At 37.3% G+C, this 24,293-nt stretch overlaps 1 protein-coding gene across 8 annotated transcripts in view; it reads left to right on the forward strand.

Annotated features, from left to right (window-relative positions):
* The window catches only part of CREB5 (cAMP responsive element binding protein 5), a 329,430-nt gene that overhangs the window by 93,128 nt on the left and 212,009 nt on the right, over positions 1-24,293 (forward strand). For all 8 annotated transcript variants that reach the window (XM_042471161.1, XM_042471160.1, XM_042471163.1 and 5 more), the window contains one exon: positions 11,983-12,155. In XM_042471161.1, the coding sequence (XP_042327095.1) occupies positions 11,983-12,155 (173 nt within the window). The remainder of the gene's footprint in view (positions 1-11,982; positions 12,156-24,293) is intronic.

Genomic DNA, 24,293 nt, shown 5'->3' on the forward strand with positions numbered 1-24,293 from the left:
CAGCTTATAACTGTGACAGAGTTGAGGAACATACCTTCATTGTAATAATTTTTTTAAAAAATAGAGGAAGATCCTCTTCAAGTAAGATCCCTAAATCTTGGCAGTCTTTTTGCTATGCCCTCTTTTGCCTATTAAATCCAAATTCTTCCTTTTCTGTAGTTAAGTTGTAAGTAGCGTTCAGCATTCAGGAGTTGGTAATAGGACACTGCTGATATGCTTTAGAGCAAGGTGCACTTCTGCTTTATTTATGGAGACAGACATACAGGTTGAGGACTTAATCATACCTGATAAATCATTCCAGAAAGCGTATTAGAACCATATGCTGATTTTGCATTAAATATATAGAAAGGCTGTTTTTAGTCCAATAGTCTTCAGTACTTACCTTCTCAGTCACCCCTCTTCTCCGGCCATCCACCCTTGTTTGTGAACTATTTATGTGTTTAAGTGGTATCATTTGTGTGGGGTAGGAGACATTAATCTTAGAAATATTGTTAATGGAAATTGGAGGAAGAGGAAATAAAAAGCCAGACTAAGAGTGAGCTTGTTATAGTTATAACCATCTTTATTTAGTGGGAATTCCAATGCCAAAGCCCCAAAGCTAGGAACAGGAAATACCAATCAAGGCTTTAGAAAGCAGCAGAATGGCCATCAGTTTGCTCAGCATAAGGTATCATTTTGAGCCAGGTGCTTATGTTGCTGTTGGTAAAGTACAGCAAGAAATTCTAGGACTTTTGAAATTAGTGGATTTGTTTACCTTTCTTGCATGGTAGGAAGTTTTCTTTGCTTTCTTAAAACGGTCCATGTTAATTCTTACAGCACATGAAAATCTATCCATCAGTCCCTTATACTGTTCACTTGGAAGTAGGTGCCAGTGTGTTTTTTGACATTTTCAGCAATGTAAACCCAGATAACATTGTATCATGTTGGAATATTTGGATCTTAAGTCTAATATGCACTGCAGAAATAATGCAGTTTGACACCACTTTAAATGTCATGGTTCCATTCTATGGACTCCTAGGATTTGTAGTTTGTTGTGATACCAGACTTCTCTGACAGGAAAGGCTAAATATCTCACAAAACTACAAATTCCAGAATTCCGTAGCATTGAGTCATAGCAGTTAAAGCTGTGTCAAACCGCATGGAGTGCGCCCGTGTCATATGCATGTGCGCTTTACGTAGCATTCAGCATACACTGAAAGCCGTGCTGGGAGAAGGGGCGGTGCTTCCCATAGGGAATAATGGGGCATGCGCCTCTGGTGCACGTGTGCTGCTGTGCCACCGCACCGCCGCACTGCCACGTGCATGAGCCCCATTCATTTAAATGGGGCTCAAGCATAGGCGGAATTTGCTTTATGTGGGAGAGCCCGGAACGGATCCCTCACATAAAGAAAGGCAGACTGTAATTTCTACAATGCAGATTAGATCAGATTTAGTCATACTCAAGATTAGAACCTAGATTCAAAGAACAGAACTCAGTGATAGTTAAAGTAGGCTCAACTTTTCTTAGGGGCTGTGCATACCGGCCATAAAGGCTGGGTTGGGGTGAGTCAGGACGTATCATCCATATGACGCATGCCCCAGTTCCACCCTCAGGGTGATGTGACGCCGTGCACCACACCACAAGGTGCATGGCATCACAGTGCTCTTCCACACGGCGCAGCACCAAAGGAGTGCCCTAAAGCTGCGGTGCTGTGGCTATTGTGCCCTTTGCAGGGCGCAAAAGGGAGCTGCTTTTTGGGGCCGCAGCATGCAGTTGCTGTGGCCCAGATCTGGCTGTAAAAGGAGTGGCTGGAGGCCGCCCCTTAGGAGCTGTCAGCATAGCCCCTTAGTCTCATTTCAGTGAGTCTATTTTGACTATATGAGTCTACTCCAATTTCCTTGGATGTACTCTGAGATAAAGTACTGTACATTAAAGCCACTATTATTACCACGTCTGGACCCAGCCCAGTAGTAATAATTGCAGACATGTATGGCATATAGTGTTAATAACTGCATCGCATACAGCCCAGTTCTTATTATTTTTATAAAGCAATCTTTCTTGGTTCAAGTGACTTACTCTTTAATAAGTGTATTTAAGGTTGGAACCATAGTATTACATTTCTCTTCTAAAATATTATTACATTTCACTTCTGCTGTTCCAGTTGATGCAGGGGGAATGGGATTTCAAAAGAGAACACTTGTGTCAACTAGATTCCGCCTTTTCTCTCCCCCCCCCCCCCCCCCCCCTTATACAGACCATTGCAATCTGTTCCTAAGCCTCCCTCAGGATTTCCGGGGCTTTTGCAATTGGGCCTTGCTTCCCATTTCCAAAAGGCAGAGTTTCCTTTTTGTAAAAGCAGTGCTGTTGTTGATGATGATATATATGCAGCAAATATCCACCAGAGTTAATCTCACAGTGCAGGTCCCTAATTTGTGCCTCAAGGTCAAAGGAAAAGAAAACAGAGCCAAAATAGGAAGCATAAATCCACTAAAGCAAGAACAGCCCGCTAGTAAAGCAGAGGATCTAGATTTGATATGTTAAGTATTAGTGGCAGCTAACAATGGAATACAGAACATCCAGCCTTAAGCCCTTTATGTTGCTTTAGAGAAGGAGCGGCCTTTTCTTGGCTTTTACAAGCACTACAAGACATATGTAGGGGAATTGAATGTACTGTGCTGTTTCTAGGTTTTTTCTTAAGAAAGCAGTAGATACTCTTCCTCCTTTAACATTGGCTGTAACTCTTCTCAGAAGGCAAAAATTAACTTAGGAAGAATGTGTATCTGTTTCTAAAGCAGCCAAATGCCACGTGCAAACTCCTGCCTTGCCTTTTGTTGTTGTTAACTGCCCTTGAGTCAATCCCAACTTATTGTGACATTGTGGATGAGACATCTCCAAGACACCCTATTTTCCACTGCTCTGCCTAGGATCTGTAAATTTATACCTGTGACCTCCTTAATATAGTCCATCCATCTCACATGGGGTCTTCCCCTCTTTCTACATCCCTCCACTTTTCCTAGCATTATTGTCTTTTCCAGTGAGTCATTCTTTCTCATGGTGTGACCAGTGACAGCCACAACTTTATCATCTTGGCCTCCAGGGAGATTTCAGGATTGATCTGTTCTAGGACCCATTTGTTTGTCTTTTTGGCTATCCATGGTATCCTCAGCACTCTTCTCCAGCACCAGATCTCAAATGAACTGATTTTCCTCTTATCCTCCTTCCTCGCTGTCCAGCTCTAGCAACCATATATGATAATAAGGAAAACAATGGCTTGTATAATTCTAACTTTTGTGCTGAGTTGGATATCTTTACATTTTAGGATCTTTTCTAATTCTTTCATAGCTGCCCTCTCCCTTCCTAATCTTCTTGTTATTTCTTGACTACAGCCCCCATTCTGATCAATGTTTGACCCAAGGTATGAGAACTCCATTACTATTTCAATTTCGTCATTGTCTAGGTTGAATCTGTGAAAATCTTACATGGCCATTATTTTGGTGTTTTTTTTTTATGTTGAGCAGTAAACCCGCCTTTGTGCTTTCTTCTTTGATATTTCCTTGCATTTATTCATGTAGTCAGGAAATCCTAGCATAGTTACTTATTTGGTTCATCAAGGCATTGCCTGTCCCATTCTGTTGCTGTGGGTCAGCTGCCTTGCATTTGGCAGGGAAGAAAAGGTTGTTTCTTTTCTGAGGGAAAAAGCATTTGTGAAGAAGACAGGGAGACCATATCAGTTTTACTTGAGAATCTCTGCCGTCTATTGGCTTGTTACTATATAAGAGTGTAATCTTTAAAAGATTACCATGTACAATGAAGGGCCATAATTATTAACTAGACTGGAGCATCAATCAGGAAAGTATTCATGTTACTTCATTATGCTCTCCATCCATTCTGATGTCAGGGAGATAGGATAGCCAACTGAAAGTGGGTAGTGAACAAAAAATAAGACAAAATAAAATAAAGCCAAGGAAAATATTGCCTTGAAAACCAAATACCTCCTTGAATGGTTGAAACAATTGCCCAGAAGAATTTGGTGGATTGTATAACTTCTCCGTTGCCATCAGGATTAAATTATTGCTATAATATGCTTTAAAAGGGTCCTTGTTTAAGCAATTCAAAATTAAGCTATTCAAAAATCATTCATATAAAAAACAATAAATACTAAAAGGATCTTTGAAAATTGGTGGCTGTAACTGAAGAGCATCTGCCTCTTTAATGTTAGGATCAGGTGGCTGCTAAATTGTTCAAAGAAGTCCTTCTTTTTCAAAGTCTGTCCATAAATAAATTCTGGATAGCAATACACACTGTTTAATTTTCACCTATAAAAAGATTCAGTGTTTTCCTCTAGATCAACCTATCTCTGTACTCTATCAACTTGAACCTCTTTTAGTTAATATACATAATGTTAAAATTAGACCTTTAAATCTAACAAGCTCTGAATGTTTTAAATCCTAGTGGGAAATTTTAAATGAAATACCTTTTACAACTTGTCAGGACATTTATAATTTTAACCATAGGACAGGTGAATTAATTAGGATAAAATATGTTCAGTCGTTAAAATACATTCACTCTACATAAATCCCTGATTTTTCAATACATACTTTTGTTTTGCATTATATAATATCCCAGTAGTTGTCTACTGCAAATTTGCCTGCTGGAAATAAGTAAGTAGAGTAAAATGCTTTTTTCCATGATGTTTTTGTGATGTGGAGAGATAGGCAGGAACACTTTTAGTCCATGGGAATGCACACATACTCTGGGCTACATTTTGCTCACATTCTGACCAGAATGTCAAAAACATTAGAGAGGTCTGCATAAAGTAGGTGTTGAAAATCCCAATGTTATTGTGAGGTTTATAGTGGATTTAGACAGGCATAATTTATACTTTTAAAGTAGCTCTGAAAAATGGTCGTATATGACCTCCTCTCAGTTAGGCCAAGATAGAAGTGTCCTTTGCTGTCAACCTCACAATCTTTGTGCCCACAAACATACTTTTAAGTGTTCTACATGGGGCTGCCTTTGAAGGCAGACTGGAAGCTTGGATAGGTTCAAATTACAGCCAAGTATGTTTTAATTGGGGGCAATAGCTCTGACTATATTCTACCATCTTCGTAAGGTAGTAGTTTGTTTCCAAACTCATTTGAAAGAGGCAGTTTTAAGTGTGTTTTTCCAGGAACCCTAGAACCCAAGACTGAAGGCTATTATGAGTTATATGTACAGGTTTTGTCCCCCTTCTCCAAAATTCTCAAATCTGGAATACTCTAAAAACCAAAACTTTTTTCATGTATGGCTAAGATAGTGACACATTTCTTTTCTGGTGTTCAGTGTATACAACCTTTGCTTCAGGGCCAAAATTATTTTAAAATATTGTGTAAAATTAATTTCAGGCTATGTGTATAATAAAGTGTTTATATTTATCTCATTATGTATCTATATGCAAATACAGGTATTTTAAAATCTATTTATCTCCAAAATACCAAACATTTTGGATAAGGGAAACTCATGTTGTACTTGCATATATGTAAGAAATTTATTTGGGGTAGCCATGTTGGCCATAAAGCAAATAACACCCAAAATCCACAAAACAGTGATACGTTTAATCAGCCAAGTAAAATGCACAAAATACACGACACAAGCTTTTGAAGTTCCACTGGCTTCTTCATCAGGCAAACATGTTAAGAATCATACAGGAGAAAGAAGAAATATATAAAACGATGAAGTTAGTCAGGGGTTTGGATTTTCTCAGGTGGTTTTTGATGTTCCATGGAAGTATATCTATGCAAGCCAGTACCTCCTCCTTCTGGCCATAATGGCACTGGGAACAAAGCCTTCCAAAATCCATGAGATAAAATTTGAATTCCATTAGCAATTTATTTAAATTTAACAGACACACATTCCTAATTCTAGTTCCTCATATAGGTCATTTGCCAAGGCAGCCAAAGCTATATCTAGTCCTGAAATCAGAAGGAAAATAATAATAATAATAATAATAATAATAATAATAATAATAATAATAATGCAGTTAATAATGTGACTGCCATAAAGACATTGACAAAATAAAAAAATAGAATATTATCAAATTATTTATGGCATAAAACAAATCTATCAAAGTGGCAAATATATAAAATCCTATTAAGTGAATGCAAAGAAGGATATAAACTTGGACGATTCTGACTGATTCATAGGGTGTTCAACTACACAGAAGTCTTGGTGGTTCTCATCGTTGGTACCTTACTGTTGGGGAGGGGGTGCACTGTAGGATGGGCTAAGCCTCCTCCTGCTCCCCTGTTCTAGGTTCTGTATTTTTCTTTTAAGGAATACTTATGTGGATAATTATTTCTAAATAACATATAAACATGCTTCAGTTATGTTTGCATTAAGCAAACAACATAACAATTTCGCAGAGATGCACTCTGAATTACATGATGCTATATACCAATTTTACTTTGAGGCAGGAATTATTGTTGTTGTGCCTTCAAGTTGTTTCAGACTTATGATGACCCCAAGGTGAACCTATCACATCCCAAGCAGGGATTTGAACCTCTGTCTCCAGAGTCACAGTCCAATGTTCATACCACTACACCATGCTGATTCTTACTGTTTTAACAGGTGCATATTCAACACTCACCTTGCAACTCAGTGTATATGCTTGATCATGCATGCATGCCATCATCTGGTGGCACAGTAGCCTAGTGATTATGTTTGAGTCATGCTGACTGGTCAAATAACAGCCTTGCAAATCTAGATTATAGGAATAACAGCTCCGCACAATCTACTAGACTCTAGACTATGGGAATCAGGTGCAGTAAAAAGTCTATCCGAAACTGAAATTGACGGCATTGAACATACTTGTTGCCAAAATAGTGCAAAATAACATCAGGTCCATTTTGTAATGAGCTAACAGTGTAACACTGTTTAAATACTTTTGAGAACTTTCCTTCAATGTGCGCTTCATGTTATGGCTGCAAGATAATGAAACCCAGCAACTCCAATCGGTTGGCAACAACAACAGCAACAACTCTATATTATGCACCAGAAAACATTCTTCAAGAAACATCTGCAATTAAGGACAGGCATTGCCTGTACATGTCTTCCAAGCAGAGGTGGCAATAACTATAATTTAGAAAGCATAAAGTGGTTTCATATTGATACTGCCATGCAAAACCGTAACAGGAGGAGACAAGGTGAGAGATTAATGTCTGTAGTCTGTTGCTTGGAAGCCATGATATAAATCTTTGAGCTGGTCCAAGTGTGAATGCCTCAGCAGGAGTTATAGTAACAGACTAATTAGCTTAATGTAATTGGTTAGCAAGGTCAGCTCCCCTCCTTCTGGAGCACTAGCTGTGTTTACCCGATGAAGAGCCACCCAAACAGAATCATACTGTATAGGTGCTTTCTTCTGTCCTTTAGGGTATGATATTCACAAGACAAGATAGCAGTGGAGGTTGCAGAGAATCTTTCCCCAAGATTCAAATTTTACAGAAGGTAATAGTACCATTCTGTTTTGCTTTGGTGAGACCTCACTTGTGATACTGTATGCATCAAGAAGGATATTGGCAAACTGGAGCATGTTCAAAGGTGGATGGCCAAGATGGTAAATGGCATGGAAAACAAACCTTGTGAGGAACAACTTGGGGAGCTGACTATATTTAGTTTGGAGAAGATTTGGAAGAAATGATTTCCGTCTTTAAATACCTGAAGGCTTGTCATGTAGAAAATAGTGAAAGCTCATGTTTTGCTGCTCCTGAGACTAGAACACAAACCAAGTGATCAAATTACAAGAAAAGAGATTCTATTTAAATATTAGGAAGATTCTCATGACTGTAAGAGGTATGACAGTGGAATAGACTGACTGGAGAATGGTAGACACTTCTTCTTTCATGGTCTTTAAACAGAGGTTGGATAGCCATATTTTGGAAGTGTTTTAGTTTTATATTCCTGCATGGAAGCAGGTTGAACCACATGGTCCCTGTGATCTATTCAACCTTTATGTTCTCCTGTAAAAGGAGGAGATCACTATCCAATAAGTTGGAATATTTCAGCTACTTAGTTTTAAAGCCCCCGATTTTGTTTTGTTTTTACTAAACAGGTTTTGCATATTCAATATGAATAACACATCCCTGAACTTGACATGTACATTAGGAATGGGATTCAAAGAATATGTTGGACAAAGACTAGTTATTGCAAGGGTAGGCAGGGCCTATCTAATACCAAGATCATGAAGTCTCAGTATTTAACTTTTTGCTTGTGTTTGATTCAGATTGTTTAACTATTTATTTAGGTTGGATTAACGGAATAACTATATTGAGAAAACAAAATTTCACTATTTTTCAATATAATATTTTTCTAGCTTTTTGTCTTTGAAAGGCAGGCTAAAAACATACAAGTGTGCAGTCTACAGATGTGATCATATGCTAGATTTATTGGCTCTGCATGTTTTTTCTAGTTTTTCTTTTGTCCTTATTGACACATTGTGCTAATTTTAATTATAGTAGATCAACAATAGGGTCCTCTGCATAGCTCAAACTACTTTTGAGTTACAGTTCCATAGTTCCATATGCCAAACTATGTTCTTTAAAGGTAGGGTGAGAAACAAATTGAACCAATAAAAAGATAAATCTTGTATATCATGGTGAGGAAATTGTGGCTCTTCAGGCATTGGTAAATTACTATTCCCATCATCTCTCACCTTAGGCTAGACAGTCCAGGACTGATGGGGACTGAAATCCCAAAATATCTGGATGGCCACAGGTCCCTGGCAATGTTGTGTCTTGTAAAGCATATATACCTTAATCAAAACTAAAAACTGTAAGGCTGTTCCCAAGTTGCTATTGATATACTATAAACAGCTCTTTTTTTAAAAAAATAAAAATAAAATTAAGATTAATTATTAACATGCAATAAATAACCCTCACATTCTTCTATATTTGCTATACTTCAAAATAGCTAAATGTAAATTTGTTTGGGTGCTGGTTACATATTATAGAGTAAAACTATTCTTGAGGGAATTTCACTGAAAAAGTATATAGAAGCAGCTTGCTATTAAGCTAACATTGTAGGGCCATTTTTATTTGGACTAAGGTATTATTTATCAGGTGAATTTGAAGCAAAGCACTTCTTTTACACAAACTGTTTATTGTTTTCTCTTGGTATTTGAATTGATTTGACTGAAAAGAAGAAAAGAGCTCCAGAGCAGCATGTAATGTTTCATTAGCAGGCGTAACCTTGTTTGTTTGCTTTTAAAAATTGCATTTAGGAAAGGAAATCAGTTTGTACCACTGACATTCTGCCAAATTCCTGTTTTATAAACTCCACAGTAGGCATTTATAGGAGGGGAAAATGCTTCTATATTTATGACTTGAATATTAATACAAAATATAAACAAAAATGATAACTCCCCAATTCAATATCCTTGCTCTTTTAGCATTCAGTTAACAGAAAGCCATGCAGCTATCTCAGGGCAACATGTACTAAATGACCTTAATTGTGTTGTACACATTTAGTGTTACTGAAATTGCACTGGAATATAACAACTGCTTTGTGTGGAGTAATGTTTGAATGATGATGTCAGGCAATTGATTGAGAAATAAATAACCTTTAGTTCATATAATTTATAGGTTGTCCTGTTTGAAGTTTGGAATATACTTGTATCACTATTTCTTGAAGCATCCCTATGTTTTCCATATCAAACAATATACTGTAACATTAAAATGTTCACAACATGAGTTTCATGCATTTTTGAAAATGTTTCTGCTCCTTTAACATAAAATTCCCTTAAAGAAATCTAAACTTGATAGTAATGTAGTTGCTGGTATGTCTGGTATACATTGTATGCTATTGTGCATGTAAAAGCATATGTCAAGAAGATAGTCTGTCAGAGACTGAAAAGACCATGGATGTGTCTGGAAAACAGGAGGAGTCTTTCATAATTCATTTCTATTGATAATTAGAGGGCACTTCTAATTGGATCATGTCAGAAAAATTAAGATAAAAGACCAAAAGCACGAAAGGCCTTGCATTTTTGAGCAAAGCAGAAGAGTTAGCAATGTTTATGATAGCTGAATGCCAATGATGAAATAAGGAAGCCATGTCAAACCAAGAAAATAATCTTAACTGCTGTGGGGGTTTTCTGTAGAATGTACTACAAATCCATCTCTACCCACTTTATTTTACTCAAATATACCTATATCACTGGCCTAAAGGCTTCCAATCCCATCTGATCTTGGAAACTAAGCAGTGTTAGTTCTTTGATGGGAGAGTGCTAATGAATACCATGCGCTGTAGGCTATGTTTCAAAGGAAGTAACTGGCAAACTGCCTCTGAATATTCCTTCCCTATGAAAACCCTATGAAATTTGTGGAGTTACCATAGATTGACAGGTGACTTGAAGGAGCATGCACACAAACACATACACACCTGTACTGAAGATGTATCCAGACGGTTATTGCCAAACTTGATGTTTTTCCATCTGTGTACTAAACCAAAAGAGGAGGATCTCATAACATGACTCTTGCAATGAAGAGTGATCCTACAATTACAGAATGAACAAGCATAGATAGTAGTTATTTGATGACCCTCTCTCTGGGAAAATAAGAACAGTCCTCCACAACTGAGATTAAAATATTACAGAGACATCCTCTGAAGCCACTTCTGGATTTATGAATAACCTAAGTATAGGGGCATCACTAGGGGGGTGCAGGCTGCACCATGTCACACTCTAAGGAGGCATGATGCCACTGCTCCCCAAACACCTGCCTTTTGAGAATGAGAGAGTGTAACGTGTGCAAGGTCATCCAATGGGTTTCCATGGCTGAGTGGGGATTTGAGCCCTGGTCTCCTGGTGACTTAGACCAACACTCAAACCACTGCACCATGCTACACTATCATGGACATAATTTATGTTTGTTTTTATGCATTTAGATTTAAATTTCAAATCTTGCTTTTCTACTCATGAACAAGAATAGTATACTATTGAAAACCTTATCTTGCTTCATATTAAGGAGTTTATCACACAGGGGACAATTGGCAGTATAAACACTGATTAACCTGTGATGATCACAATTGCACTAATGGTTTTCACACAACGTCATGTTCAAAGAGATATTATCCCATGAATAACCTGTTGTTATCGCACAATTGCACTAATGGTTTTCACACAATGTCATGGTGAACCGTGATTAAAGTGCCATTAACCTGTGAATAACCAGGCAAGAAACAGCAGCAAATAATTCACCAGATTTTCCTGTGAATGAGTTTTTGCTGTTTATTGCCTGGTTGTTTACAGAATAATGGCTCTTGTGTTAATCTCATTTTAATTGTGCTTTAATGTCAATTGTGTGATTTTATAAGGTTAGTCACTGTTTAAAGTCCCAATCGCCCCCCATCCCTCTGTATAATAAACTCCTAAGAGAAGTGGTGAGGGGGGCATGGAGCCCTTCCAAACAGATAATTTCAGTAGAGCAGTATTTAGAGGGTCATATAATCTACATACCTGCATTAAAGCAACAGTGAAAGAGTGGACAAACAAGTTGAGTCAAAGTTTTGGACCAAGACACACACTGATTCTAGAATCAGAAGAAAGGGCTTTTTAAAAACCTGGTAGCTAATCTAAATCTGTCAAAACCAATTCACTCATCATTTTCAGTGGATCTAGTACAGAATGCTAAATCAAAGTGTCATAGACTGACTGGAAAAATCATTTTGAAATGAAATATATATATCACACACAGGCAAATGGATATGTGAAAACTCTCTATATTATAAATCACGAGGTAGATACACAGAAGAGTAATTAGTCAACCTTCAGGTATTTTCAGTTTGTGTTCCACCGTAAAAGCAAAAAGTTATTTTTCATTTATTTAGACCAAAATCTATTGATGTGCATTTTGCCAGGAGCTAATAACTTTTCATTTAGTGACATTTCTTGATCCCTAATTTTAGTCACATGGAAAATCTAAACAAACTAGAGCATCAAATTTTGTTTCCCCCCCATCTTCTGTCTACAGAATATTTCAATGCATAACTCTGTTGGAGGAGCTATGGCAGTACCTGGGACACATCAGCTCTCAAAACCAAGGATGCCAAACCATGACACCAGCATTGTGATACAGCAAGCCATGCCATCCCCCCAGTCAAGTTCAGTCATCACACAAGCACCTTCCACAAATCGGCAGATTGGGTAAGAGCATCCTTGGCACTTTTAATTTTGGTTTCAATGTGGTGTTTTCCTACGTTTCCCCGCTAACATGATGCATGATGAAGAAAACTCATTATATGATTAAGCACTAGAAAAAAAAATTCTTTTTCTGTATAGTGTTGCTTACACAATTATGGCAGATAATGCTTTCATTTGAAAACAATATTCCTTTGTTCAACTGAATAAAAGGTTGCTGTCTTAAAAATCCCACATTTCTTCTGCAGAATTTGGAATTTATAGCGCAATTTTTCAGATAGTACCTGTACTGGCACCTTCTTTCACAATAAGCACCTAAGCAAATTTATTAAGCATAATAAATTATTTATCTCCTAATGTATGTTTTAGGCATCTATGGTTCAGTCTCATTCTAGTGGAAGGTCATTCTGTCCATGTTCTAAACATTTTGTATAAAATATCTTTCAACATTAGCATATGCTTAAAGGCTACACCCTGAACTTGTACAAATAAGAATCTCAAGATGCATCTGGAGATCTTTTCAGATATCAGTTTTTATTTTAAGTGCACAGCTGATACATATTTTGTTTCACATATTCCAGACAATACAGATACACTGTGCAAACAGCATTGTGTAAATGCTTAAAAAGAAAACCCTGCCATTTGAAATACGTACATCCATCATCTAACACTAGATAGATAGCCAGGGTGGGAGGTGACACAAGGCATTTCACCTTTGGGCACTTTATAACCTAGAGTTCTATTACTGCTTTCAGAAATAGGCTTTGAATAAGATCTTGGCTTTATTGTTCTGATCAAAATTTCTTGGACAAAGCAAATACGAAAATTAAAAATAACGTCACTTTTGTGCAGCTGTGCACAATTTCTTAACGTAGCCTTATATAACATCTTGGTTGAGGGTAAAAGGGTATGTGAATGACCAATATCTGGCATTGTGGTTATTCTTAAATAAATTATAAATGTATAATTATATTGTTGTTGGCAATGGGATCTTGATTAGTATGAAAAATACTAGGAGGATTTGCTGTCTTGGATTTTTTTTTAAAGGGCAAAATAGATCTGGTAATGAACTGCAAATGTTTCAGAAAACAATGGTGTAATGGTCTTACTGTGTCTTAAGTGGGAGCAGAATCAGGCCCTTAAGGCTATAAAGAATTGTACTGTAGCAACATTCTGATTTTTATCACAACTGTAGATAGTTAAGTGTCAAAATATGGCCCAGCCACCTGCAAATGTTTGCATTGGCTGCACTCCAACAAAAACAACAAATGCCAAGATAAGGTTTCATTCAGACTGTTGTGTTCAGGCTTCATTTCTGCAAGAGAAGCTGGGATTCATCTGTAGACATGTGCATTGCATTCCAAGGAGCAGAGCTAGGTGTTTTTGGAATGGCTAGAAGTTTTATTTCTGTGCTTTTCTTGATGCTGCTTTTGTTTATTGTTGTCTTTCCTTCGTTTCCCTTTCCTCTTCCTCTTTCTTTCTTTCTTTCTTTCTTTCTTTCTTTCTTCTTTCTTTCTTTCTTTTTTCACTTACCCTGTAGCGTGATGAAGTATGTGTCCAAAATGGAAAAGCTCTAGATAACTGAAAAGATAAGGGCTATTGTTAAAAGATTGCTGGTGCTGCCTATGATTTTGTACACATGTTATTTCGGATATTCATGTATATCTGCTTCTGAACTGACTACGAGTCAAATTAATGATAAAAGGAGGAGAATCAGAATGTAGCAGCCTTTCTTGCTCTCAGGAAAAGTACAGTGTAGGACATTCCTAGCACTACTTTCGAGCTACCAGAAAGCATGAATACTTCTTATCGTTTCAGCAAGCGGAAAGCTTACTATAACCATCCCAGATGTTGCTGGACAGTCATTTCTTTTAAACCAATAAGCACAGATTGTGGAGGAAGCAATCATCTGACTGTGTATGTTTTGAAGTTTTAAAAAATGTTGTCAAGGAATAATTAACCATCAAGTGTTGCCTTTTTGTGACTAACAGCAAGCATATAATTCTTGTGATAAACTACCCAGGGGAAAGATAGTAAGGTCTAAAACACTGTGGAGAGATAAGAAAGTGTAAGAGTTCATTTTAAAGGCAAGGAAATTCTGATAAGCTAAATGCTCTCTCCAGATCATTCACTAAATTTACATTTCATTGCAGTTTATTTCAAAATATAGTTCACTTAAAAATATTAGCAGTTTTATTTTTTTAAAATAAAATAAATTGAACAGAAAATAATATGGTTAAAAGTCCTACTTGAACATAAAGTTATAGATAAAAATATGCCACTACTATACAGTATTTATTATTTCTTGGCATATTTCTTCATGATTTAATTTTGCTTCTGTCCAACAAGAAGGGTCTCCAATTAACTCCCAATTGTCTCTCATCCCTGACACTCTTTTATAATGTGTAGTTTTTATGATCACCAAAGTATACTCAACACTTTAGAGCCACTGACTCAAAACAGATCATTTTACAGTATATACTCATGTATAAGTCTTTTATATATTAGGTCAACTTATAGTCAATTATATACAGTAGTTGTTTCCAATATTTTAAAATTAAATTATATTACATCCATTTAAAAATGGCTCAGTAAACATTAGCAGTCATTTTGAGTAGCCCAGTTCACTTAGTTTTTTGTTAAGAAATTTCTTCATTCAGTTGATAGCCCTGAGTAGAATAGACCCATTGAATCAATAGGATTTGCCTATGTGTCAGCTTGCTATTCAACAGTTGATCAAATAGGCCTCCTCTTGTTGGAATTAACCAAAAGGATGTCATCCTAGGGGTGCAATATTGTACATAGTTACCTGTGAATTAAGAGTCTCACTGAAATCAATTGAGTGGGATTATGCAAGTTGCTCTGTTAAGAAACCGATCTTTTTCTTAGTGCAATTCACGAAGAGCTTGTAATATCAAGGGGGGGGGGACAAATGTGGATAAGATACACTGACTCATTTTCATTGTCAGTAATATTGTAAATTTTATATCTGTCAGGAATTGTAGTAGGGGAATGGAACATCCTCTGTAGCAGACAATAGAGATTCAGCAGGTATTTTTCATTTTTGAGTTATTGTTGCAAAGCTGCATGTGCTATGAGCTATTTAACAACTCCAGTTTCTTGAGAAAGGATGAAAAACAAATTGAGTAAATGAATAAATGCTGACTATAGCTTTCGGCATTGCTGAGTCAGCAAAATCAAACAGCTACAATAATATCAATATGTGGCACATTAGGATTATTTTTTGATGGTATCCTATCTAATGGAGCTGGGCTTCTTTGCTTACAGTTAGCTGAAGAAATCAACATTCTTTTAATGTAAGTCTACATATGTATTACAGCTGGAGAGGTTCGAAAAATCCCTTATGTATTTGATCTCATCTCACAGCCTTACTTCCTCTGTAATAGTCAACCCAAATCATTGTGTGATAGTTCTGACTCCTAATAAAAACTGATTGGATTAGTTTAGGAAGAAAGGAAAGCTGGGTTATGCTTAGTCAAACTATTCTGGGTCCATCAAGTGCAGAAGCATCGTGTCTGTTACCTTCCCACCAAATATCTATATGCTTTTGCATGAAGCACTTGGGCCTTAAACTGCCAACCTTCTGATCTTCTGATTGACAAAGAAAAAATTGGGACAGAATTACTTATAGAAGTTGGTTAAGCAGCTGCCTGTGCATAGTCAGTTTTGTGTTTATATTTCATTTACAGATAACATCTTATATGTGTTGTTGTTGCAATATGTATGTATAACAGCAATATACCTTGCCTTTCCTCCAGCACAAGATAGCTTACAGGAATTATAACACATACAGATAAAACCACTGACCACTAAAACATACAATTAAACTACCAACAGAATTAAAAGCAAGTTAAAACATATCTGTCAAAAGACAAGAAATGAAACCATAACAGCACATTATTAAAATACATAAAAATGTGCCCACTCTGAGTGGGAGATCAGACCTTGAAAATTAACGTGTTACAGCTATTTTGGAGATAATGAGAGTATAACTGTACTAACACACACGCACACCAGTAATGCCATTGGTTTTTTCTGTGTTATTAATAGTGTTTATCCATTCTATGGGGTATTTTGTGATTAATTTTATTTCACTTTCTTTTAATATACAATTTTTAAAGGAGCAAAACTTTTTTTAAAAAAAATAGTAGTGACATAATGAGTAACGCAACAAGTTATTTAAACCCTCTTGTAATATTAATGGCGATAGGATATTGGAGGGAGGGGGGCTTTAGAGACTTCCATAGTAAATTGCTTTTTAAAAAGTAACTTTCCTAGTTCTGATAGAGATTGTTAGTCAGCAAGACAGTAGCTTGGGACATGTGTTGATGAGTATTAAATGAACAGACGAGAGGCCTTTGAATTCTTGAGAAGTCAGAAAAACAAAGTTTGTTAAAGCAAACAAGCCATTGTAGATGTTTGACTTCTATTAAGGCACAAATACTGTATAAAATTCTTTAAAAATTATTCAGAGATTAATGAAGCCAAATTTGAATCAGTTTCCTGAGAAATCTCCCATTAAATAGCCCCTAATTTGTGCTCTTTTCATGTGGTTTATTTTGCTAAGGTTTTGAAATCTGTCTCAACTGAACATACTTTCAGAAGGTTATAAAATGACAGCCAGCTCATACAGGCAGTTCTGATGGGAATCCAGTCTGTTGTATGAAAATCCTTACTGCTTTCAGATTGCTTGAAATTTTCTTCTTTCATAATTATAGTTCTCTCTCTTTTCATGACTATGGATTGAAATCCATACAGTAATAAAATCCGGTAATAAAAATACATTAATAAAAGAAATGAATACAGAATATACACCCACAAATAGAAAATGGCAACTTCATGAGAGAAGAAAAATACATTTTCACAGCAGTGCCATATAGCTCCAAGTTACAGATTCAAAAAAGCCATCTACATTAATCCAAGATTCTTGGAAAAAAAGGTCATGGCTTAGACAGAACTAAAGAGTCAAGGTTCAATGAATATCGGTAGGAGTGTATTCAGCGGGTTGGTGCCATATCTAGTTAATGGCATTCCACCCTCGGCAGGAAGGCATGTATGCAGGATTCAGATATGTTAAAAAGTGTGTGGTGGCTTTGGGGAAAAAATAACAAGCTGATTGGGACTAAGAATGTGGGCTTTGAAATCCTCATCTGAAAGTCATGGACTTTCAAAATGGCCTTTGGCAATCGACTATTTGCTTATCCTTGGCCTTTCCCCACCATCTGCTGTGCAACAGAAGGATTATAATACTCATCTGTTTGAGAAGACTTTTGTTTGTGGAAACCTTTCCAAACTCCAATACTCTAAATCAGAACTTGGAAAGTAACATTAAAACTTAGTTATCATGTGTGTTCCAAGAAAAATGTAGTTGCTACATTGACAATTTTAAAAGTTTTTCCCCATTTGTCAAAAGTAACTAAATTGTTACTTTTAAATGCCTCAAGACCCACAATACGAAGTTCAGCATGAGCCAGCACTTGAACCTTGTCGCATTCTTTCTCCACCATTTAGTGAGGCCACACCACTGTAATTATAAAAGTAAATAAAAGTAAATAGAAATTATCTACTTACACCACAAAGGGATGTTATCTATCACCAACTTACAATTGCAATTTGACTTAATTATACCTTGTTTATTAGGAAAAGAATAAGTGTCAAGTAATTGGTTACTTATGACACTATAGCAGGTGTGGACCAATAACTCCCAATAGCCTCCCATCATCATGGTTTGGGATTATTGGAGTTGAAGTCCAAATCATCTGGAGAGTAAGGGAGCTACCACCCTGTTAAGAATTAGTTTTAATCCCTTTTTTTAGGCTAGCGTTTAAAATAATTGCTAAAACGAGTAGTGCTAGTCACATTAAATAGAACTAAAAAGCCAAACGAGTGAAGATTGTTGTTTGTACCATCAAGTCAACCCATACTTATGGTAACTCTATGAATAGGAGACCTCCAAGTCACCCTGTCCTCCACCGCCCTCCTCAGGTCCTCAAGCGTGTTCTAAATAGTGGCTTCCTTGATTGAGTCTATCCATCTGGAGTACAGTCTTCCTCTTTTGCTACAGCCTTCCATTTTATCAAACATTATCTTTTCTAGTGAGTCACAAAGAACGTCTTAGAAAGGTGGGTATGTTTAGCCTGGAAAAGAAGGTTAGGAGCTGACATGGTAGCTGTATTTAAATATAAAAATAGGGATGTCATATTGAGGAAGGAGTAAGCTTGTCTTCTATTGCCCCAGGACACGAAACAATGAATCCAAACCACAGGGAAAGAGCTTCCACCTAAATATTAGGAAGGACTTTCGGATGGTCAGAGCTGTTCAACAGTGGAATGCACTGTCTTGCAGTATGATGGAGTTCCTTCTTAGGATATTTTAAAGCAGAGATTGAGCTGTCAGGAGTGCTTTGATTGTGTATTCCTTCGTGGCAGGGAGTGGGACTGGATGCACCTTGTGGTCTCTTTCAACTCTGATTCTATTCTATTCAACTCTCATCAAATGGCCAAAGTAGAACAGTCATCTTCGCGTCTAGAGAAATTCAGGCCTAATTTCCTCTAGGATCCATTTATTTGTCATTTTAGCAGTCCAGTGAATCCTCAGAACTTTCAACACCACAGTTCAAATGAGTTACTTTTCTGCCTCTGAGCTTTCTTCACTTCATTGAGATAATGTGTAATTTGTGAGGTTTTTGTGGCTATCTGAAGAGAAGAATCATTGCTAATTTACCATTGCTAATTCTGTTCTGGTAATGTAGAATTTACTTTCCATCTGTGATTTACTTCCCAACTGGTTGGCTGATGAAGTGTGAGTGTGAGATGTAACCTAGGCCTCAGTGAGAGCATTGATCATTCAGCATTAACAATAAGGTTGACACAATGCATTGGAGGGTGTGTAGATTCTCATAGATTGAGTAGAAGCCTGTTCTCTTCCCCCATCCTGCCCAATCCCTACCTAACACATGGACATAGCATTTAGTGCAGAGAGAATGATGGGGATGCAAATGCCAATGGGAGATTTCTCTGTGTCTTCCATACCTCCATGCTATCCTTGGTTCAATTCATTTATGAAGCAGAAGAAACTTGTAGTAGTATAAAAGGCAGCCTCAGAGACAGGAAGAGACTGAGCTGGCAGTCTCCAAGTACTTGGCTGCTACATCATGTATATGCTTGTAGTGAAGTACTGTCATTTGGTGTAATGTGGCAGATATCACCCTGCTGTATCCAGTTTCTGAGGCTTGTGGTTGAGCTTTTGCTACATTTGGGCATAATGAGCAGGGATGGAGAACCTTTGACACGCCACAGATTTTTTCCTTGCAACTTCCAGAAGGCCCGCCCAACATGGCCAACCAGTATGAAGTGACTGCAGAATGTGTAGTCCAAAATCTCTAGAAAGCCAAGAGTATTTCATACCATCCTATAGGCATTAAAGGAAAGTGTAGTCGTAATCTGGGAAACACTAGGTAATGGATGCACTGTAACTGAGAGCCATTCCAACCAGCTTCTTCGTATTAGCCTTATCACACGAGGCCATCAGAAAGCAGATAGACAGATACATCTGAGGGACCTCTGAACCCAATTAAAGTTATGCCACAAAGAAATCAAATTCATGTGGTTTGCATTCAGAAAGTTACATTTGCTGGGCTCTACTTGCTTTTACTTGGTAACCTAATGCACACCATGTGAACATTTGAAATGCTTTTAACAGTTAAGACTGGCTCAAATAACAGTGAACCAGAGCAGCAATAAAGAATGAATTAAGACTGATTGCAACTCACCGTCAACATTACTCTCTCTTTTTTTGTCCCTTAAAGGAATATATCTCCTGTTTTCCGCTTTTAGAAGTGCAGTAGCCCTCCTACTATTTCAAATAAATACTTCAAATGGCAAGTGCAGTAAATTGCACTAAATATGAATTTTGTTCTGTTTTAGTTTCCTTTGGAAACAGAGAAAACCTGGGTACCATTTAAGCAGCAGCTTGAGATATGCACTATTCTGACAGTTCAATAACTCTTGTCATTTTAAATATACAGAAAACAGGATATGAAGCTGAAAGGCAGTTTATGTGGTGGTTACTTTTACCTGGCCTTCGCAACCAAAATTTTTATTTTAAACATTAAAATATTGCATTTGTATAGCAACCCTCCCACTCCCAGTAAAAACAACACAAAAAGATGCAGAAAAGGAATGTATTTCTTTCTTTTTTTGCTGTGAAATATATTCCAGCACAATTTAAGGGTCAGATATATCTCTTCACTAACATCTTTTGATTAAAAATTTAAAGCCAAGGAATATTTATTTGGCAGGATCCACTGAGGATAATCCATTTATTTACAAACCTTTAATCCTGAAGTGCCAAGTTAAGTGTTTTATACATGGAAGGGCAAAATGCAATTGTTTAAAATTTAGTTAACCAGGTCTTCAGCAAAACAATGGAAGAGAATAATTCCTTCATGTGTTAAAGATTCCTCTGAATAAATAATGGAGGCCCAGGGGAGGGGAGAGGGAAAGAGCAGAAGGAGAACTTGTGCTAATTTCAACTCCATTATACACATGAAATCATTGATTTTGTGGGATGAGGGGGAAATCTTACCCTTCAGAGGCTGGGCTGAGCAATGAAAAATTAATAAACAAGTACTTAAGTTAAGTAGTTGATAGTGCCTTAAACCATTAAAGAAGATCATGTGTGTAAAAGGGTTTTATAGCTGAACACATACCAAATGTGGGGCTTGCCCAGCCCCTGAATCTGCTAGTTATATTTCTGCCTCTCAGTCTTACTTCTTGATCCTTCATTTTCATTTTAATGGAGCCGCTGTTCATTGTTTCCAAGCAACCATTCTTCCATTACTGCTACTATTATTACTATTACTCTTATCATTTCAAATTCCTAACATTTTATATGCCCTTATAAAACAATTAACATAGTTGTTAATCTTAATTTATCAAACTGGATCTAGATTATACAGATACAGCTGTGCTGGTTAAAATGGACACAGATAAATATTTGTATTGACTCTGCTTCTGTTGCATTTAATATATGCAGCTTGTGTAAATTGTCCATAGCAGCTTTATCATATTTCACTTTGTTGTCCCCAAACTCATTAACAGCAACACAATGTCCTGCCTCCCATGGAAGCTCTGGCATAGTTCTGCTGAAGTGACTTCTATCACAATTGTGCAAGTGACTCTCCTTAGAGAAATTCTCCTTTTCTTTTTAAACCAGCTGCCATGCCCAGGCACCTCACATCTGCAAGATTTTGGAGCGTGGTAGGGGGTAAGAGTCTGATAAATGTGCATAAATGTAAAACAATTGGAAACACTTGGTTAAGCCCTAATGCTTTTCCACTTTGGCCCCCTCTTTTTAGGGTTTTTCTTTTCTTTTTTGAAAGCATGGGGAAGTTTCAGGGTGAAAGGTTGAGGTGAATTCCTTTGGGTTGGATTTGTATTTCATCAGGTTTCACTTAACCAAGAGCAAGAGATACAGTTTCAAGGGAAACCAGAATAAGGTGTTTTATTTAAACATTGTTATTTCTTAACGTTGTAACTGGAGGGAGTCATTCTATAATTCTTTCTCTTCAAACAGACAGCTCCAATAAGTTCTGCTTCTTGGGAGGCTCTATATGGTGGGGGAATATTGCTACAGTCTAGTGACCATACAGTGGCTTTTCTGGATAGAAACAAGGTTAGCAAGACAAAGAGGGGAAAACGTCGTAGTGCTCGAAAATGTTGCTTCAATGCAGCTGTTAATTATTTCAAAGTAGACAGCAAAATGAATTTACTGTAATTTAATACAAGCTAAAAGTGCAGCATTCTGTCACCCTTGAACAACTGAATGATGTTTTGCAGACGACAAAGAAGCAAGTAGATATGTTCTGGATTTGAATGTAGTTATAATCCAGACATATGTATGTGTATACACACACTCGCGCATACACACACACACACACACACACACACACACACACACAGAGTTGGGCAATTGGCAATTACCAGGCTGCTGTGAGAGAGACTTTTAATGGGTTGATGGTGTCCTTTTTTAATCAATGTGCTTCAAACTGTTTAAATTAAATCCCATTTTAATATTTTGATTTGTTTAAATGTGTTTAAATGTGATGAGAACCAGCCTGGATTGAGTACTGGACTATGACACCAGGAGATCAGGGTTCAAGTCCATAGTCTGCCATGGTAACCAGTGGCTTTGGCAAGTCACACTTTCTCAGCCTCAGAGGACAGCAGTGAAAATCCCCTCTGAAAAGTATTGCCAAGGGAACCTGATCTTAGAGTTGCCTTAGGGTTGCCATAAGCTGGGACCAATTTGAAGACACAGTCACAAGAAATCTGTTTTAATGTAATAGACTAAATCCAACTGTTAGTCCCATCTAGAGAAAACCTACCAAATCAATTGGACTTGTAAACTTGCTTAAGTCCCATTGATGCAGCAGGCCTATTCTTGTTAGGACTAACAATTTGATTTAGCCCAGGGGTGCAAATAATGCAGCCTTCCAGATGTTGTTTCACAGAAGCTCCCAGCAGCCCAAATGGCATAGATGAGAAAGAATGAGGGTTGCAGTAAATAGAAACTCAAGATTGTCTGGAAGGATGCATGTTTTTTTACTCCTGAATTAAGCTCATAACTCTTTGTATTTCTATCTGTATCTGTTTAAAATCATGATGTGAGTCTCTTTGTGTCTCAGCTTTGGAGAACGGTAAGACAGGCAGGTTTTTAGTTCTGCCCAATGGCTGGCTTGGCTAACTGTGCTGTAAACATTCTCTTGATATCCTGCTCACATGAGCTTGGTAACAATGGGAATATTCTTGTTTATGGACCTAAACTAGGAGCAGTTCTTTTCCCCAACAGTTACCCAGACTCTGCTGGGGACGGAGGTCATTACCATATCACATACTCTGGTTTCTACGGCTAATACAGCTTTTTCCTCTACAAAAGTAATGTCTTCCATTGTAAAAAACAAAACAAAACAACAACAATGGCTTTAATTGTGAATTTCTTCTACCCATGTTGGATTGTATTTCAGTATAGCGATTGTACTAGGAAGATAATTCCCTACAACTAGATCATTGATGTTTAATTAAAATCCATCTGGTTTGCAAGATGTGGCTGGAATGACTCAGTTCACAGTCTAATTCCAAGACACCCATGTCAATTAATGTGCTATATTCTGTTTCTCTTACTGCCATAATATCAAGTCAGACTGGGATTCTGCCTTAATCATAGAATTTAGACAGAATCACTGCAAGACCATACTGAAGTCTTTGCCCACGATATGTTTGATATGGATTTCTACTAAGACATACCCTCCAACTGTCCCAATTTGGCAGAGATAGTTCCAATTAATCCTCTGTCATCCCACTTTAAAAGCTCCTTTTAAAATGTTCTAGTATCTCACTCCTCTTTCCCATTTTGTCTTCATCTAACTTCAATTGCTGCTGAGCTCAAAGTGCAAAGTCCATTAACTCACCAGGGAGAGCCAGCATGGTGTAGGAGGCTGAACACTGGTCACCAACTCTGGGAGACCAAGGTTTGAATCTCCACTCAGCAATGGAAATCCATTGGGTGACCTCAGGCAAGTTACACTCTCCCAGCCTCAGAGGAAGACAGAGGCCAAGACCTTTCTGAACAAATCTCACCAAGAGGATCCTGTGATAGTTCATCTTAGGGCTGCCATAAATTAGAAATGAAGGCATATAAACAATCTTGCCTTTCCCGGTAGCTTCAGGCAACAACAACAATGACAACAAACCCTGCTAAAGCCTTTCCCAGCTTGTGTATGCTGCCTCATTAATATCTTTTGCCACCTTGACCAAACTCTGATGTTGCTTGGCCACACGTGTTCCAATTTCCATCTATGAAATGTAGGAGGATATGATAAAGAGAAAGTGGGCAATTCCTGTCTAAGTGCCCCTTATTGTAATGAACAAAAGGCAGAGCTTTTGAATTTTATTTTATTTCTGCCCAGACATCCTATCTCTCAATAGGAGTTTTTGAGGGAAGATTATGGGTTCTTTCTCTTTGTTTTGTTATTACAAGCACCAGTTATTCCTGTTTTAAGCCAATTATGTAGGAAAACATGGTAATAAAAACATATGCAGTATGGTTTTGTGTATGTGCCAA

Source organism: Sceloporus undulatus, chromosome 6 (assembly GCF_019175285.1).
Source record: "Sceloporus undulatus isolate JIND9_A2432 ecotype Alabama chromosome 6, SceUnd_v1.1, whole genome shotgun sequence".
NCBI lineage: Eukaryota > Metazoa > Chordata > Lepidosauria > Squamata > Phrynosomatidae > Sceloporus > Sceloporus undulatus.